Source organism: Palaemon carinicauda, chromosome 4 (genome assembly GCF_036898095.1).
Source record: "Palaemon carinicauda isolate YSFRI2023 chromosome 4, ASM3689809v2, whole genome shotgun sequence".
NCBI lineage: Eukaryota > Metazoa > Arthropoda > Malacostraca > Decapoda > Palaemonidae > Palaemon > Palaemon carinicauda.
The window spans coordinates 161,615,177-161,634,889 of record NC_090728.1 but is presented as its reverse complement, the minus strand read 5'-3'; the positions used below and the strand labels follow the sequence as shown (position 1 = coordinate 161,634,889).

At 34.7% G+C, this 19,713-nt stretch overlaps 2 protein-coding genes across 2 annotated transcripts in view; one reads left to right on the top strand and one right to left on the bottom strand.

Annotated features, from left to right (window-relative positions):
* Nucleotides 1–19,550, top strand: part of LOC137640118 (uncharacterized) — a 19,728-nt gene extending 178 nt beyond the window's left edge. The window contains exons 2-5 of the mRNA XM_068372595.1: nt 5,387–5,615; nt 12,238–12,552; nt 15,028–15,234; nt 17,502–19,550. Of these exons, the coding sequence (XP_068228696.1) occupies nt 5,387–5,615; nt 12,238–12,552; nt 15,028–15,234; nt 17,502–17,701 (951 nt within the window). The 3' untranslated portion in view covers nt 17,702–19,550. The remainder of the gene's footprint in view (nt 1–5,386; nt 5,616–12,237; nt 12,553–15,027; nt 15,235–17,501) is intronic.
* Pkg21D (Protein kinase, cGMP-dependent at 21D) overlaps nt 1–19,713 on the bottom strand; it is a 148,036-nt gene that overhangs the window by 55,320 nt on the left and 73,003 nt on the right. The window lies entirely within an intron of this gene.

Below are 19,713 nucleotides of genomic sequence, written 5' to 3'. Positions count from 1 at the left end.
TATCTTATATAATTATGTAATGCAATGGTTTACAGGTTTTAAATCTAAAATTCTTTTCATTAGTCCTATGTTTTGAAGCAAATTCCTTTAGTCCCAACTAACAATATAAAGGTTTAGTTTAATCTTAGTAGGCTATGTATAGAAACACCATATTCCCTATCAAAAGTTAGCTTTTATGAATGAGAGTATTAAATCGAATGCCTTACTGCTAATGGCTCCAGCATATAACCGTCGAGAGAATAAATGAATCAGGACCCACGTCCTGAAAAGAATAAACAGGAGCCATCTCGGCACTTCCAGCGACCCAAATAAAAGATGACCGCAAACGACATTGAGATGAATTAAATTTCATAATACCACAATCAGTGATCTACTTAGCTTTTATTCAAACATTAGGCCTACTATAAATTTTCCTTATAATTATGAATTATTTTTTTCCTGTAATATACATTTCTCAAGTCCACATTTCCAGCAAATCGCTGACCTGATTTAGTAAAACCAACCTATGAACTTTCACGTAATAATATTATTATAATTGACAAATGGGGCTACAATAGCCTCTTCCTAACTAGCTGCAACCGGTCCGCTGCTGTTAAACCTGCCAGTAAAAACAGCCGCCTCGTGCCACCAGAGCAATTTAATTCGGTTGCTATGCAGCGCCTACTGCAGCACAACAACATCTCAACCCTTAAAATAATCATTATCAAAATTGTAGGGCAGATGCACGTCATTTAGAGTATAAGAAATTATCCTTCGCGAAAGAGAGAAAACAAACCAACAGCGACGTACTCACAAAAGTTAGACCTTTTGACTGAAGGATGAAGGTAATAGCGGACATTATGTGAAGATCCTAATGGCGGCGGTTTAGACACTGAAGCGACAAATATGTGTGGTACTTAGGGGTGGTTGTTTATGGTACAAGGACTTCATGGGGGTGATAAAAATACATATATGGGTGGTTATTTAAACACACACATACATACATACACCTGGCCTTTCATTTGAAGTGGCTAGGGTAAGTATGAGGTAGAAATTTATTTCTATTTAAACACGATATTGTGTTGATATTCATCCATCCAACCATCCATATATATATATATATATATATATATATATATATATATATATATATATATATATATATATATATATATATATATATATATATAAAGAATACTGGGTCTATAGGTGATTCCTATACTTTAGTTTTCATTATCTGCTCTTAAGGTCAGTGGGTCTGACAACTTTAAAGATTAGCAAGGTATCTGTCCTGTATCTCATTCGTCTAGATTTCTTGAGAGAGTTAACATCTAAATTGGCCCCTTATTTTTCCTAACTGTTATACTGTATCCTGCTCTTGCACTTCCTCTAGGAATTATAGACTGCATAAGCGCATCATTAATAGTGTCTTTTCTATTTTTCCAACTAATGTTCTATTGCTTCTACACTCATTCTCTGGTATACCTTAAAATCCATGGCTCCACCAAGACAGAATCGACTGTGTCCGGCTTAAAGTTCTCATGGATAGATTTATTGGTTACGACTTCACTCTGTAAAACTTATTTCTAGCTTCCCGTCTAATACTTTATACCTGATGTTGCTGACAGCACAACATCGGTGGTATTTCTCTGTGATCTGTTTTCTCAACAACTTTTTTCCTCCTCTTTATCAGTCCCCATACAAAGATATAGCCTGCGGTATGTCTTGCCTGTCACACTGTAGACTGTACTAATTATTATTATCACTTGCTAAGCTACAACCCTAGTAGGAAATGCAGGATGATAGCCCAGCGAGGAAAGGAAGCAAGGATGAATGTGCTCTGTCCCTTTACCTACAAGCTTCACTTGATTTTGATTTTGAGCTTTTCAATCTTTCCCACTGCGGGGTCCTCCAAACTAGCTGTATATTGTCCAAGATCCATTATCCAATTTCCATCTTTCATCTCAGAACAAAACAATCGGCCTTTATACACACTCGAAACTTTTATCAGTTTTATTTATATAAAATACATATCTTAATATATTGACCTTATTAATAACCTCCGATTTAACTCATTCGTTCAGACATTTTAAAATGACCAAAACCACCATATTTTTTCTTAACACTTTTTCCCTGAAGATCTTTATGAATTAATTTTTTGTTTGTTATCCCATCCTTAGCTATCAGTTCTGGTCAGGTTAACTTATATGGGGGGGGGGGGTAGCTTAGTAAAACTCAAATGTTTCTAAGAAAAACTTTTTACCTTGTTCAATTCATTGATCATTCATTGGGAAAATTTACATGAGCATTTCTATCAAAAGTATGTTACTGTTTACTTATTTCTTTAATGTGCCCTTCATTCCACTTATGGCTTTCTAATTACAATTCACCCATCCATACATTATTATTATCATTACTAGCTAAGCTTCAACACTAGTTGGAAAAGCAGGATGCCCTAAGCCCAAGGGTTCCAACAGAGAAAATAGCCCAGTGAGTGAGGAAAGGAAATAAGGAAACAGATAGAATAGTGTGCCCGAGTGTACCCTAAAGCAAGAAAACTCTTACCCAAGGCAGTGGAAAACCATGGTACAGAGTCTATGGCATTACCCAAGACTAGAGAACAATGGTCCATAGAACGTTTATTTTACTACTAGTCTTTTGGTTAAAGAAATTAAACAACTTTCTACCTGAAAAATACAGACCAAGAATGTCTAAAATAGAGGCTTTAGTCAATACAAGAATAAAAATCTTAATGGTTTCAGTATGGAGAAATTTCACAATAAAATTAACATTCTTACATCTCTTTTCTTTGTGGCATACAATAAAAACATCAGGGTAAAAAAATACTTATTTTGCTAGTTGCAGTCACGGTATAAGTATATATGAAAAACAATCAAAATAAGTGTTTATACTCATATAGAGTATATATTTCATAGCCTAGATAATCTCACATTTTCCAAGGAAATCCAACTATTTATTTTTTCTTTTAGAAAACTTCCTATTCACGTATAAAGGTTACATTTTCTGTAAATGTCAATGTAGTTTTTTCCGTATTATTACTGGTTCTACGTTTTGAAAGAGTCAAGGAAAGGGATCTTCCGAAAATATCCTTTGAAAAATTTTGAATCACCCTTTAAAATGTGTTGTAAACTAAAATTTGGTCAGCCAATGAATGTTTTTTTGCTATGGTGTATTTGCAAATTTCCGTATGATTAAATGTCAGATTATTTTCATAACTTCATTTGATACTCTATAGCATTGCTTAAATTTTTTTTTCTGTAAAAATCAACACATCTGTACATCGTTTTATTAAAGCCCCTCAACTCTTTAGAAAGTTTTTTTTTTGTGGTCAATTGCGTGAAAGAAAACTACTTTAAAGCTGAACAGCAATAACTGTTCACAAAATTAATATCTTGTAAAACAATGAACATAAATAAACAAAAGAAGAAGTGTAACAGCGAAAAATAAAACTTGAACTCTTTGTTATATTTGACTTCCAGTTAAATCTTAACGCCGATTTAAATGGCATCAGAATCTGCTTTTGACATTTTTCACCCGGCCCCTCTTAACTTCAAACACAAGTAACTTCCTCTCGATACGCAGTCATAGGTGATGCATAAACATATAACTGTTCCTAGCGCAATGTATAATTACCTCAGCCAACTAAGTTATAAGGAGGTTATGTTTTCGTCCCTGTTTGTGTGTGTTTATTTGTGAACAACTTTCTGGCCACTTAATCGTAGAGTAATGAAACTTGCAGGGATTACCTGTTATGTAAAAAGCTGGACATGATTAAATTTTGGAAGGTCATGGTCATGGTCAAGCAAAATGTCTATTTCACGTAATCGGCGATAAATTTGGACATCGTTGTCACGGAGACTTCAAAACTTGGTTCTGACCTTAGCTGTCGGAATGGCAGAAAGCCTCAAATAAGTCAATTAAACTTGGTTCATATCTGATTATATGAAAATCCACGCCAATTAATACATGTTAAAGTCAAAGGTCAGGGTCAAGGTAGAGCATAAAAGGCTAGAAATAAGCTGCCACGGTGGAGGTCTGCGCTCTCCTGAGTGCTCCTCTAGTTGAAATTGTGAGAGGATGGTGACACTTGGCATCCAGACTGTATTTAAAATGTGGGAGGAAAAAGGCTGCCTTCGGGAGTGTTTGTCACAAACAACGCTGACAAGTATGACTATAATACACTTGTCCTTGAGAGGAGATTCATGCAACATGCACAGGACAGCTGTGGGATAACGAATCATACAGATGTTCATGTAGTTTCTTTTCATCTGTGATAGCTTTTATATAATGTTAACCACTTTTTTATAGCTCTTGTATACTTAGAGGGAGTATTGATGTTTAAGTAAGCTAGTTGGAATAAATATCTCAATTGTGTACAAATCTGTACCTATCAAATCCTGGAATATATTCAAGTTTAAAGTTTAAAAGTGTCTGGTCAGTTTCATTTGAAGAAATACTCGTCAGAACGTCAGCCTAGCAAGTCCAACTAACCACCCAGGTTGGTACCCAAGTATAATAGTAACATGCCCCGTAAACAGCTTAAATTCACTGGCCGAGGCCGGACCAAGATCTTTCTGTAGGTCTTGGGCAGGACTCGAATTTGTTTTCTATGCAAAGGCAAGGGTAGCACGTTACCACTACAGTAACCTTTGATAACGAACCAAATCAGGAAAGATAATGACAATAGTAGGTTGGCCAGGGTACCAGCCACCCGTTGAGATACTACCGCTAGAGAGCTATGGGGTCCTTTGACTGGTCAGACAGCACTACAGTGGATCCTTCTCTCTGGTTACGGTTCTTTCCTTTTGCCTACACATACACCGAATAGTCTGGCCTATTCTTTACAGATTTTCCTCTATTCTCATGCACTTGACAACACTGAGATTACCAAACAATTCTTCTTCACCCAAGGGGTAGTTCAGTGGCTACTTTCCTCTTGGTAAGGGTAGAAGAAACTCTTTAGCTATGGTAAGCAGTTCTTCTAGGAGAAGGACACTCCAAAATCAAACAATTGTTCTCTAGTCTTCGGTAGCGCCATAGCCTCTGTACCACGGTCTTCCACTGTCTTGGGTTAGAGTTCTCTTGCTTGAGGGTACACTCAGGCACGCTATTCTATCTAATTTCTCTTCCTCTGGTTCTGTTTAAGTTTTTATAGTCTTTATAGGAAATATTTATTTTAATGTTACTGTTCTTAAAATATTTTATTTTTCCTTGTTTCCTTTCCTCACTGGGCTATTTCCCCTGTTGGGGCCCCTGGGCTTATAGCATCCGCTTTTCCAACAAGTGTTGGAGCTTAGAAAATAATAATAATAATAATAAATAAAATTATAAACAAAAGGATTCTTAGAATCTTATAATGACAGAAGAAATGCTTCTTCTCTTTCAGATCCAGCAAATCATCGTATCGTTAGCTAGCCTCCAGTGCTTTCTGTGCCATGGCCTGAGGGACAGCGAGCTAACTTCGGCAGTTCAGGAGTTAACGATGGTGCTCAGGGGCATCAGGTCGGACCTCAGTACAAACTTCGAGAAGCTCCTCACCGACCTCCATCAGGACAGGTTAGGCAGGGCTGAACAGACAATGGCTCTCAGGGACAAAGTCGAGGACAACCGACTAGGTAGGAAAATATGAGACTCGTTTTCATGGAAACGGTAAATTAATGGCCGTGGATTCTCAAGTTGCTTTTTGTATTTTGACATATTTGAGAAATAATTTTTTATTTTTGTATCATCATTGAATTGGGATTTTTAGTTTCTTCCTGGTTACATTTTTAGTTTCTTCCTGGTTACATTTTTAGTTTCTTCCTGGTTACATTTTTAGTTTCTTCCTGGTTATCTTTATTCAATTCAAAATTAATTCTTCTGGTTTTTCTCATCAGGGAAAAATCACTATGATTAATCCAAACCCTGAAGATTACTGAATATTTTTTTCTACTTTAATCCTAACCCATTAATTGTAGAACAATCATCCCACTTCAAACCATAAAATAATTTTTGTAGAAGTATCTTTCATCTTCTCTGCTTCATTTGTTTTCAGGTATTTCCATTTTGTTCTTCTCTCTCTTATCAATAACTTCCCTTTTCAAAATCATTAAAAAACCCTGCTAAAACAATGCAAAACATTCAAGTTGAAAGACATATATCTAAAATATTTCTTATTTTTTTTTTCCAGTTTCTTTTGCTACTGTAATGTTTTACCTTAAACATAATGTCGAATATTGACTTTCAAGTTTGGCCCTTCCAATTAGGCCTTAAAGGCTGTTGAGGCTCCTGTCCTAACAAACATTATAATGCTAATATCTTTGTTAATAATAGATGGATTGACTGGATAAGAAAAAACCCACCTGAGACACTCCGGATACTAGCAACCACTTCTCTTAACTATAAATAGTCAAGTAAACAGTGAACGTTACACCTACAGTGGTCTGACTAAAAGAAAGAAAAAAAGAGGTGTTAAGAGACCCGCCTTCAGACCAAATTGTTCGAATGATTCTTAGACTGGTTTCAATTTGGGTTTATACCGGTCTCAAATTAAAAACAACCCTTTTGATGTACTATTGGGTGGCTTGTGATAATGAAACAATGGTTTAAAAAGTTATTGCACAGTTCTTTGTGGGACACTTACCATCTGGCACCTAAGGCACCCGAATTGTACCACACCTACGCTCAAAAGTCTAAATGTGTTTTATATTTAAATATATATTTTAGGTATATCCAAGCATATAAATATTTAGAACCGTAAAATAAAAAAAATGTTGCCATTATTTTGCAATTAAACTATTTTAATATCTTTATAATGCCAAAGAATATAACAACATTGAAGGAATTAAAGTTTAAATTCTGTCGATCCAGTGTGAACTGGATATGATATTGACAGGACACGAGTGTAACTCAAATTAGACAGCTGTCCCTTTACGCATGTTGTATTTTGACATAACTGAGAAACAGCTTTTTTGTTTTGTCTCCCCCCATTAAGTTGTGATATAGTTTCTTCCTGGATTCTTTTAATATCGATTTAAAATCCCATCTTTTCTTATTATTATTATTATTATTATTATTATTATTAGTAGTAGTAGTAGTAGTAGTAGTAGTAGTAGTAGTAGTAGTAGTAGTAGTAGTAGTAGTTATTATTATTATATTTAGCTAAACTACAACCCTAGTTGGAAAAGCAGGATGATATAAACCCAAGGGCTTCAACAAGGAAAAATAGTCCAGTGAGGAATAAACAAACTACAAGTAATGAACAATTTTAAGAACAGCAACAACATTGAAATAAATTTCACATATATGAACCAAATACACTCACATTAATCACATCCTACCTCATTGCACACCAGTCATGGCATCTCTTTGAAAAAAAAATCACGATTAATTAATGAAAACAATCAACGTCTCAATTCACAATATCCTCTCCACAAATGGATAATGGCAAGGGGCAGCGCAATGCGACTGCGCGCTGCGCTTAGCCTCTAGAAATAACGCATGGCACTGTCTCGCTTCTAGGTACTCTCTGAGTGTCACCTTCCTATTTGCTGTGTTGAACAGACTGACATAAGTCTCATAGTTAATAAATGAAATATCTGTTTTAATGTTGCTGTTCTTAATATATTTTATTTTAATTGTTCATAATTCTGTTGTAGTTTTTTTCTCTTATTTCCTTTCCTCACTGGGCTATGTTTCCCTGTTGGAGTCCATGGGCTTATAGCATCCTCCTGCTCTTCCAACTAGGGTTGTAACTTAGCTAATAATAATAATAATAATAATACCCACTGACCATAGTTGTTTTGGTTAATTTTTAATGGCCGGGTGCCTTTCCTGCCGCCAACCCTCCCCATTTACCCGGGCTTGGGACCGGCACCAAGTTAATAATAATAATAATAATAATAATAATAATAATAATAACACAACGAATGTAATCTTATCTTGCAAGCTGTCCTTTTTGCTTTTGATTTTGCTTGACGTAAGCAAACTTCGGCAAAGCTAAACAATGCACCAAATTCATAAGATTAAGATTCCACTATATACTCTGGATGAATATGTTGTTTGCTCACAGTACTCCACACATCGCAAACAACGCTTGCATTATGTTTTGAAAAAAACACATTCTATCACTATAGAGACAAAATTTTTAATGTTCTTAATAGTGCGGTGCATTAAAAATACATAAATTGATGAAATTGCAATGCGAATTCACTGTTTAAAAGAGACAAGTATTATCTAGCCTTACGGTAACATACACTCAAAATAGATAAGAGATAGCCTATTTATTTTATATATTTAACGCTCATTATTCTCTTTATTTATAACATTGAAACATGTAGTTGAGGAATGCTGAAGAGGAGATTGAGCAAAGGTTGTGTTAGATACTTAAGGCATGGGGATTACTCGTCAGTGTTCGAGTCAACTCTGGAATATTTTTTTTTTTTTTTTGGACAAAGCAAACATTTCGAAATAACACACCCAGTTCCATATTTAGCTATGCAGGTAACCAAGTATTTGCACAGGATAATATGGAATAAAGCTACTGCATAGACGCTAACATGTGTAGAAGTTTTAAAGACCAGTGACAGGAATATTCTTGTTAAAACAATTAACTTTGAAAAATATGAAAAATACAATGTAACAATTATTAACTCACAAATGTATATATATATATATTATATATATATATATATATATATATATATATATATATATATATATATGTATGTATATAAACACAATGGTGTACCGGAGCCGTCAAAAATGACGTGTAAATATTTAAGATAGATATACACACGTACACAAAGATTAAGCCCTTCCTACTCCCTCCCCCTTTCCTATCTACAACCCGCTGGTTCGACTAGTTGTGGGTGAGTGTGATTTCAGAGTGTACCTCTCGGGGTACACCCTCTTACCTATGTATGACTACTCCCTCTCCCCCCGAGTATGTCAGGAAAGAATACACACACACACACACTATATATATATATATATATATATATATATATATATATATATTTATATATATATATATATATATATATATATATACTGTATATATTATATACAGTATATATATATATATATATATATATATATATATATATATATATACTGTATATATAAATACATAAAATTCTTATACAACTGGCGTCCTGTCAGAGAATTTAAGCAACATTGGGTCAGGCGTATATTTGGATGGGTGACCGAATATATATATGTAAGTACACGAGTATAAATTACTGAGCTTATGCCAGCTGGCTCTTGCAAAGTTGCAGCCCATACAACGCGATGCCATAATGGAATTCCAGACTTCACCCTTAACCATACATTTCCTTACAAACCGGGGCTGGTTAAGTCATGCAATGTAGATAAAAATTCATATAAATTTATACATTAATTATATGTGTATATATATATATATATATATATATATATATATATAAATATATATATATATATATATATATATATATATATATATATATATATATATATTCCTACTATTCTGGAAAAGGAGGTCGTCAAATTTCAAAACAGCTTATAAACAGAAATTATGTTTGGTACATGTTTGCCATTGGTTCCACCCGCCACCAACCTGAGAGAGAGAGAGAGAGAGAGAGAGAGAGAGAGAGAGAGAGAGAGAGAGAGAGAGAGAGAGAGAGAGGGGAAAGTTGTTTACCTAAAGGATCAGGTATGTAAGCGATGGTTAGTGTTCAATGTGTTGCCAATCCTAACGTGGTTTAAAGGTCACTCATGAATGGCAGAGGCAAGGGACAATGACAGTGCCTAAAGACAGGACAATGCTCGCTCTCCACCAAAGCTTGGACCAGGGAAGGCCAGGCAATGGCTGCTGATGACTCGGTAGGTAAACCTAGACACCCGCCCTCCAAATAAACCCATCCTTAGCTCACAAGGAGGGTAAGGCTGTATACACCAGAAGAAACTATCGAGCTTGAGTGGGTCTCGAACCCCAGTCCAGCAGATTGCCAGTCATGGACGTTTCCCATAGGCTACCACTGCCCTAAAATATATATCTACATAAAATGGGCATTATCTATAACATTATTATAAATATAAGTGTTAATACTTAAATCATATGCATAAACCTTATATATATATATATATATATATATATATATATATATATATATATATATATATATATATATATATATACATACTGTATATACATATATATGTATATATATATAGATATATATATATATATATATAAAAATATATACAGTGCATACATATATATGTATATATATACATATATAGAACTAAAATATGTCCATTGAACTTAGATTTAACCCTTTCATCAGGTACAATTAAATGTTCTCTTTCGTGAATGTCTGAATCCAAAGACCTTATTCACAAGAGCTTGTGCTGGCATAAGTATAAGAAAAAAGATCAAGACAAGATATATTTTAGTTAATGAAGGCTGAACTAACCAGCATTTCCAAATGAGCAAGTAGGATTACATTAATATCACCAAAAAATATTAATTAATACTGGTAATAAATTGTTAAAAATTTTTTGATAAAAAGATAGTTAAAAAATTGGTAAAGTATAACAGTGCAACGTTACAGTAGATAGTAAAAACGCATATACATTAAATTTTATATATTCATATATAACTAACATCTAAAACCGTTCTTGTAGAATAAAGGAATTCTATGAAAAACCATTTGTCGTTTATTTTCATGTACAACACAATCAAATCCCTTTCCATCCCGTCTACTTTTTATAAGAACAATTGTATGAAACCTTACTGTGTCTAAAAGATACTTCCTACCAATTTCTTACTTCAAAAAAAAAACTGGTATAACTTCACCTACATTCTAGCAAACTAATGCGAAAGTTCACTTTTTGTCATTGTAAATTGCACATTTAACTTCTAACAGAGCTTACATAAACAAACAAGTCTTTCCTTTACCTCCTATAGAAAAAACAAGTCTTTCCTTTACCTCCTATAGAAACAAACAGGTCTTTCCTTTACCTACTATAGAAACAAACAAGTCTTTCCTTTACCTCTTATAGAAAAATCAAGGCTTTCCTTTACCTCCTATAGAAACAAACAAGTCTTTCCTTTAACTCCTATAGAAACAAACAAGTCTTTCCTTTACCTACTATAAAAACAAACAAGTCTTTCCTTTACCTACTATAGAAACAAACAAGTCTTTCCTTTAACTCCTATAGAAACAAAAAATTCTTTCCTTTACCTCTTATAGAAACAAAGGAGTCTTTCCTTTAACTCCTATAGAAACAAAAAACTTTTTCCTTTACCTCTTATAGAAACAAAGGAGTCTTTCCTTTAACTCCTATAGAAACAAAGGAGTTTTTCCTCTAACTCCTATATAAACAAACAAGTCTTTACTTTACCTCCTATAGAAAAAACAAGTCTTTCCTTTACCTCCTATAGAAACAAACAAGTCTTTCCTTTAACTCCTATAGAAACAAGTCTTTCATTTACCTCCTATAGAAACAAAAGTCTTTCCTTTCACTCCTATAGACAAAAACAAGTCTTTCCTTTATCTCCATTAGAAACAAACAAGTCTTTCCTTTAACTTTATAGAAACAAACAAGTCTTTCCTTTAACTTCTATAGAAACAAAAGTCTCTCCTTTAAATCCTATAGAAACAAACAAGTCTTTCCTTTAACTCCTAAAAAACTATAGTCTTTCCTTTAACTCCTATAAAAACTATAGTCTTTCCTTTAACTCCCATAAAAACTATAGTCTTTCCTTTACCTCTTATAAAAACAAACTAGTCTTTCCTTTACCTCCTATAAAAACAAACTAGTCTTTCCCTTAATTTATATATAAACAAACAAGTCTTTCCTTAAACTTATATAGAAACAAATAAGTCTTTTCTGTAACTCCCATAGAAACAAAGGTGTCTTTCCTATAATTCCTATAGAAACAAATAAGTCTTCCCTTTACCTCCTATAGAAACCAACAAGTCTTTCCTTTAACTCCTATAGAAACCAACAAGTCGTTCCTTTACCTCCTATAGAAACAAACAAGTCTTTCTTTCAACTCCTATAGAAACAAACAAGTCTTTCCTTTAACTCCTATAGAAACAAAGGAGTCTTTCCTATAATTCCTACAGAAACAAAAAAGTCTTTCCCTCTTTCCTTTAACTCCTATAGAAACAAAGAGTTCCTTTAACTCCTAGAGAAACAAAGGAGTCTTTCCTATAAATCCTATAGAAACAAACAAGTCTGTCCTTTAACACGTCTTTTTACCCAAAGGTATAGAAGTACTGAGGGGGCAAATGGCGTCCATAATGTCAACAAAAGGATGCCCCAGCAATTTGGAAGTCCCTCCGACCGGAAGCGGGCCTGCAGCAAAAGCTCCAGAGGGCAGTGGAGGAGGAGGAGGTGGAACAGGGGGTGGTGGTGGAGGAGGAGGAGGAGGAGGAGGAGGAGGAGGAGGAGGAGGTAGAGGGATTGTAGTTGACAGCAGGCTGGCAAACGCTCCTCACCACAGAGTTCTAGAGGCTCATTTTCATCAAGATAAAGGAGATGACGACACGGACAATCCTGAACAAACACCGACAATCCGAGGTAAGTGTTTTTGTTTATGAACTATCTATCAGTGTATTTGTCTACTGTAAATACAGTACATACATACAGTATATATATCTATCTATCTATCTATCTATCTATCTATATATATATATATATATATATATATATATATATATATATATATATAGAGAGAGAGAGAGAGAGAGAGAGAGAGAGAGAGAGAGAGGAATATATATAAAAACAGAAAAAACTTCCATTAACATAAATTAACTCTGATTCCCCTGATATCAGAGATTAAGAGGATTTTAACTCTAGTTAGTGAAAGTTTTGTAAGCGCATTATTAAAAGATCTACATTCCTCTGACCTGTTATATTAACAACTAAAGGGGCACTCAGTAGAGCGCAGACCTCCGCCGAGGCAGCTTATTTCACGACCTTGACATTTGACCTTATGTATTAATTGGCGTGGGTTTTCATGCACTCGAAAATGAACTAAGTTTGAAGTCTGTGTCTCAATGATATTCAAACTTGTGTCTTATGTGAATTGGACATTTTGCTTGACCGTGATCTTGACTTTTAACCTTGACCTTCCCAAAATTAATCATTTCCAGCTTTTTAAAGAACAGTTAATCCCTGCAAGTTTCATTGGTCTGAGATTAAAATTGTGGTCACAAAGCTGTTCACAAAAAAAAAAAAAAAAAACACCTCCTGGCGAAAACGTAACCTCCTTTCAACTTCGTTGGCAGAGGTAACTACTGTACACAGTGAATGCCGTATCGATGTTCTATTTTTGTAAGCACAATTTACTTCAAACATTAGCATGTTGTCTTTTCAATTGATTAAGTTAGCAGTATTTTCCGTAATTTGAAAAATTCTAACTGGCCCCTTTTATGTTCGACAATTCGTTAATCTGGGGAGCGGCATGTCTGTCCGTAGTAAGCTTTGTCATAATCTTTATTTGGAATGTCGTACACACTGCAGTTATTTATTTCCTATTTTAGTAAGATTAATTTGCAAGAATCAAGTGTTCATGGATATGAAAAGACAAAGGTGTTATTTTTGCTGATAAACACACACTTGTTTTATCAGAGTAAGATATGACAATACATATGTCATAAACACTAAGGCAAAGAAACCCATATGCACTGTATAGATAATAAACTTGACAATCATAAACGAAAGTATAGTTCTGTACGTATGCACTGTATAGATAATAAACTTGACATAATAATTAACGAATGTATAGTTCTGTACGTAGATTGAAATGGAACTTGGGGGAGAGGCAAGTACTCCATCTGGAAGCCAAGGGCGCCAGCTTGAAAAAGTTTCGGAACCACTGACCATGAAGCCCGTTAGGCCCGTCTCAAAATACTCTCGGGCGTTAGAGAGATTGGCTTACGCATATTTCATCAAACTTTTTGATAATACTCATTACCATCAACAAATGAAAACACATTCTTAGTGGCACGATTCTTCGAGCTCTATAGATCATTGCATAGTTGTAACTTAATACAGAGGAAGGTTTAGACATATTCTATGTTGACATTTTATATAAACAGTTGCTAAAACGGAGGCAGTTATGAGCTATGGGCTTCAACAGGCTACGGGTAGGAGAATAGAAAGAGCCCATGGTTGGCCACAAGGTTTTAAAGGCCACTCATGAATGGCAGAGGCAAGGGAGTGACATTGTGTCCTATCAATAAGGATAATGCCCTAGAGATTGACCATATATACATATGATCAGTGCTCAAGCCCTCTCTCCACCCAAGCTAGGACCAAGGAGGGCCAAGCAATTGCTGCTGATGACTCAGAAGATAGACCTAAAGACTTCACAAAACCCGAAATCCTTAGCTCACAAGGATGGTGAGGTTGCAGCGACCAGGGGAACTAACGAGTTTGAGCGGGACTCGAACCCCAGTCTGGCCATCACCAGTCAACAACAACAACAACAACAACAGGCCTAAACCTTGGAGGATTAGGCCTCAATAGATTTCAGTTAAACCTCAAAGATATACACGGAGTGTTCAATTTCTTCAAACAAAATATCCATAAGGACATGACCAACCTCACCTGGGTGATTCCTTGTTATTGTTATTCTTGAATAAAGAAGTTTCGATTACCTGACCTTAAATGATACATATAAACTCCTTGCACAAATATGTGATGCATTACATTTCATTTGTTGGTTAGCAATGACTATTTGATTAAAATTGTGAATTTTGATATGTTGATGTTACCTGTCATTAGTGTTTGATTTAATACAGTACAACACCATACATACATACACATGCACACATATATATATACACATATAATATATATATATATATATATATATATATACAGTATATATATATATAAAGAGAGAGAGAGAGAGAGAGAGAGAGAGAGAGAGAGAGAGAGAGAGAGAGAGAGAGAGAAATATGGTCAACTAAAAAGAATAAAATAATCATCAAAACCCCAGAAAAAAAATTCTGAAAATATTAATGGTTCTTATTATGTTGTCAACAGAATGTCCGCAACCCTTTAAGAGAGCTGGGAAGCACTGTCTGACGATACTGATGGAGGAGACGTCTTGGGACGGCGCTAGGAGACTGTGCCACAGCTACGCCCAGCTACATGTCTCCCGTCCGACTGGGTCAACTAAAGTGATCGGAGACCTGGTTGTTCCTCATGATATGGAAGCCTTTAAAAAGTTCATCCAGAACAGCGAGTTCAGTAAGTTTCGTCGAAACTACTTAGTGGTTTGCTTTTTCTTCTTTTACTTGAAGTGGTACTTTAATTCAACTTTTTTGGGGGACTCAAAAACGATTTTTTAATTTCAAGGCATAAGTCTTATACCAAGTGTGAAATTCTTTGCGGTATGTATTTCTAATATAAGAACGTGTTAGGGAAGAAGATCGAGAGGGAGGTAAAGAACTAGGTGACGACAAAAGGTGAAGGATGATATGGAGAAAAGAGGTTTGGTGGAAGGGGATGCCTTTGATAGAAGGCATTGGAGAGGGCGCATCAGGTAACCGACCCCTTAATGTAGGGATAACGGTAGGGAAAAAAAAGACTCGCAAGATACACCCCTGATTGAAGAATTAGATCAAATTAGATAAAAGGGATTTGAGATCATGTGTCAACAATAAACTAGTTAGTTGACCCTACCTCTTATATATCAACAAGAGAGCAATTACCAAATCGAATAAAATTTACCACAACCATTCATGAATGACTGATAACATATAAAAGGATAGACTCAAACAAACAAACAAACTTGAATTACAGAAATTATACGAACACGAGATGAAAGTCGATAAGAATCAGAAGGCTCTTGTATCTATTTGGACACATGAGCAGCCATTATTATTATTATTATTATTATTATTATTATTATTACTTAATTGCAATTTTTCTTAAAGAGTACTTTCGTACATGCAATGAAGGTTCTAGAAACCATCATGGGTATTGAAAACATCCCTGCCTGTCGTTCTGCTAGGCGGGAGATCAGAGTCCCGCTTAAACTCGATAGTTTCTAGTGGTGCCTGCAACCTCACAAATGCGAGGTTTGGGGGAGTCTATAGGTCTACCTGCTGAGTCATCAGCAGCCCTTGCCTTACTCTCTCTGGTCCTAGCTTGGGTGGAGATCATATGGATATATGGCCAGTCTCTAGGGCATTGTCACTGTCCCTTGCCTCTGCTATTCATGAACGAATAAAAACAACACCAACAGAACCTGTAAGGTAACCACTAGAAGCTAAAGGTCGTAGATGAAAATATCATAACTAAACAAATGATTTATGGCAGCCTCCCTCCAGACAGTCCTAATACACTCGCAGGAACAAACATATGAGAGTTGAATTAATCAGCTCTAAGACTTCTATTCATCACGGGATCAGAAAGCAGCCACCGTTTATAATCCTACACGAATAATAATTTCTCACGTCTGTCTCGCATTTCAATACTAAGCACATCTACCCTTTCCTACATACAACAGAGTAGACTAGGGGATTGTAGAATTAATTGAGGTATAAAAGATAGTTACTATGGCCACATACGCACACATACATACACATAATATAATAATAATAATAATAATAATAATAATAATAATAATAATAATAACAATAATAATAATTATTAATATTATTATTATTATTATTATTATTATTAGCTATTCTACATCCCTAGTTGGAAAAGCAGAATGCCACTAGTCCTTAGGTTCCAACAGGGAAAACAGCCCAGTGAGGAAAGGAAATAAGTTAATAAATAAACTGCAAAAGTAATAAATAAAAAAATATCTTAAAATTGGCAACAACTTTAAAATAGATCGCACATATATAAACTATGAAGAGAGACTTAATCTGTTCAACTAAAAAAAAAACATTCATTGTAAGCTTAAACTTCTGAAGTTCACTGAACCCACAGCCTGATTAGAAAGTCCATTCCACAATCTGATCACAGTTGGAATAAAACCTCTAGAATACTATGTAGTGTTGAGCCTTAGAAGGCAAGACTGTTACAACTAACTGCACACCTGATCACCTAACACTACGTACAGGTTGTTACAGTCTGGGAAGATCTGAATGAAAAGGACGGTTAGAATTATTGAAAATTATACAACACGCATAAAGAACTAACTGAACGACGGTGCTAGAGATTAATAGCCAGATCAGGAATAAGAAATTTAATAGACAGCAAGTTTTATGCCAAAGAAATTAAGATGAGAGTCAGCAGCTGAAGATCAGACAGGCTAGATTGAATAAAAGTCTCTCTCTCTCTCTCTCTCTCTCTCTCTCTCTCTCTCTCTCTCTCTCTCTCTCTCTCTCTCTTTATATATATATATATATATATATATATATATATATATATATATATATATATATGTGTGTGTGTGTGTGTGTGTGTGTGTGTGTGTGTGTATGCACACGACTGAATAACAGAAACCTAAAGAATGAAAAACACAACTGTGTATAACACAATCTCCTTTTATTCCACAGGTGGCAAAGCATGGGTGGGCGCCTCCACGGAAGGCTGGGGTGGCATGTGGGCGTGGATAGACGGATCTCTGATTAAAGAACTGCCATGGCTCTACTCCAGCTCCGACCAAACAGGAGGTCTCCTAGCAGTGGACAACATGGCGACATTCTATCCCGTTCTGCACAGGCAAGCTTTGTATCCAATTTGCGAACTCAGCTAGCCTGATTATGCAGGTTTTTGAATACAAACGCTTGAGACGCTTATAGTCGTTCTTCTGTATCACGAAGTTTTCTCTATGGATCATTAATATCTTTAACATAATGCAGATCAAGCAATTTCCGTCGAGCTATTCACCATTGAGAATTATCTTTTCACTCTTCATAAAATTTCAAGCTTCGTATCTCACTGAGATCGTAAACGATTAGGTATAAGCATCAAGGTAAATCAAACATGCACTGCTCACAGGGCGAAGAAAAGCTTGTTCGTGTAAAATTACTCTAACAATGGAAGAACTTAATTTGAGATGAATCCCAACACCTGACTCCAAAATATAATTCATGCTGCGAAAGAAAAACAACAGAATATTTGTCACCTACAACAATATTAGTCACAACATTTCTTATAACAGTTGTTACGGAAGTTCATTTTATAACCTTGCTTCTAGAAGACTACGGCAAAGTAATGGCTTAGAATAAGAAGTTATCAGTAAAATACCTTAGAAAAATGCGCTGCATTAAATCATATTTGTATCGTGAAAATGAATCAACATCTACGCGTCCAATCAACTATCAATCATTGACTTGTCAATATTCGATTTAGCTTATCAAAGTCATAATCAAAACTTATTAAGCAATCCCCTTTGCCATCAATTTGTCACACATACAAAAAACGTCCGAGTGTGCTTCTATCTAAGGACAGAGGCTTCCCCAACACACATCAAACCCAACAGTTCATGTTACTATTTCCTGGCGTTTCCAATGTTTACTTTGGGTCTCTTCAAGCAATGGCTCGCGATGGGTCCCGATCTGTGCAAACCGACGGTCATGCCAGGACGTTGGGGTAACGGCTTAGAAAACATTTTCCATCTAACTTCATTTCAGGGACATATTTTCGAGTTTACCTTTTAATACTAGAGTTACTTTTTATCAATAGGTACATTTCCGTAGCAGCTAAAACAGCTTTCAAACACTTAATTTCAGGAACGTATTTTTTTATCAATTAACACATTTTCGTAGCAACTACAAACACTTACTTTCAGGAACGTATTTTTTTTTATCAATTAAGACATTTTCGTAGCAACTACAAGCACTTAATTTCAGGAACGTAATTTTTTTTATCAATTAAGACATTTTCGTAGCAACTACAAGCACTTAATTTCAGGAACGTATTTTTTTTATCAATTAAGACATTTTCGTAGCAACTACAAGCACTTAATTTCAGGAACGTATTTTTTTTATCAATTAAGAAATTTTCGTAGCAACTACAAGCACTTAATTTCAGGAACGTATTTTTTTTATCAATTAAGACATTTTCGTAGCAACTACAAACACTTAATGACAGGAACGTATTTTCAAACTTACGGAGTTACTTTTTTGTCAATTAAGACATTTTCGTAGCAGCTAAAACAACTCAAACACAATGAGCTAAAATTTCAGGAATAAGTTTTTGAATTTTACCTTTTAATATTACAGTTACTCTTCACCAACGGCACATTTCCGTAGCAGCAAATTAATCATCATAAATAGCTAATATTCAAAGCAACTATAGACAGTTCTTCCTTGCATTAATTAAAAGATATTTTCCAATTTTCTTCTCTGTTATGCCTTCTTGTACTACAAAATGGCGTTTTAAGCATGATTATATTACTTATATCACATGAATTATATATAGGAACAATCAATATACTTTTCAATTAATGTAATTCGTAAGATTCTCTTACATTTCTGTTAATTACCGTCGTAATTTACGAAGCAAAATAAATCATATTTGTTAATCACCAGATCCCGAATTTGTTACACCAACTTATTATAAGGTTTATGGTATCATTGTTTTTCTTTATCTTACAATTTTATTCTTAATTTTTTATTATGTTATGATTATATATATACACACATATATATATATATATATATATATATATATATATATATATATATATATGTATATATATATATATGTATATATATGTATATGTATGTATATATGCGTGTATATATATATTTATATATATAT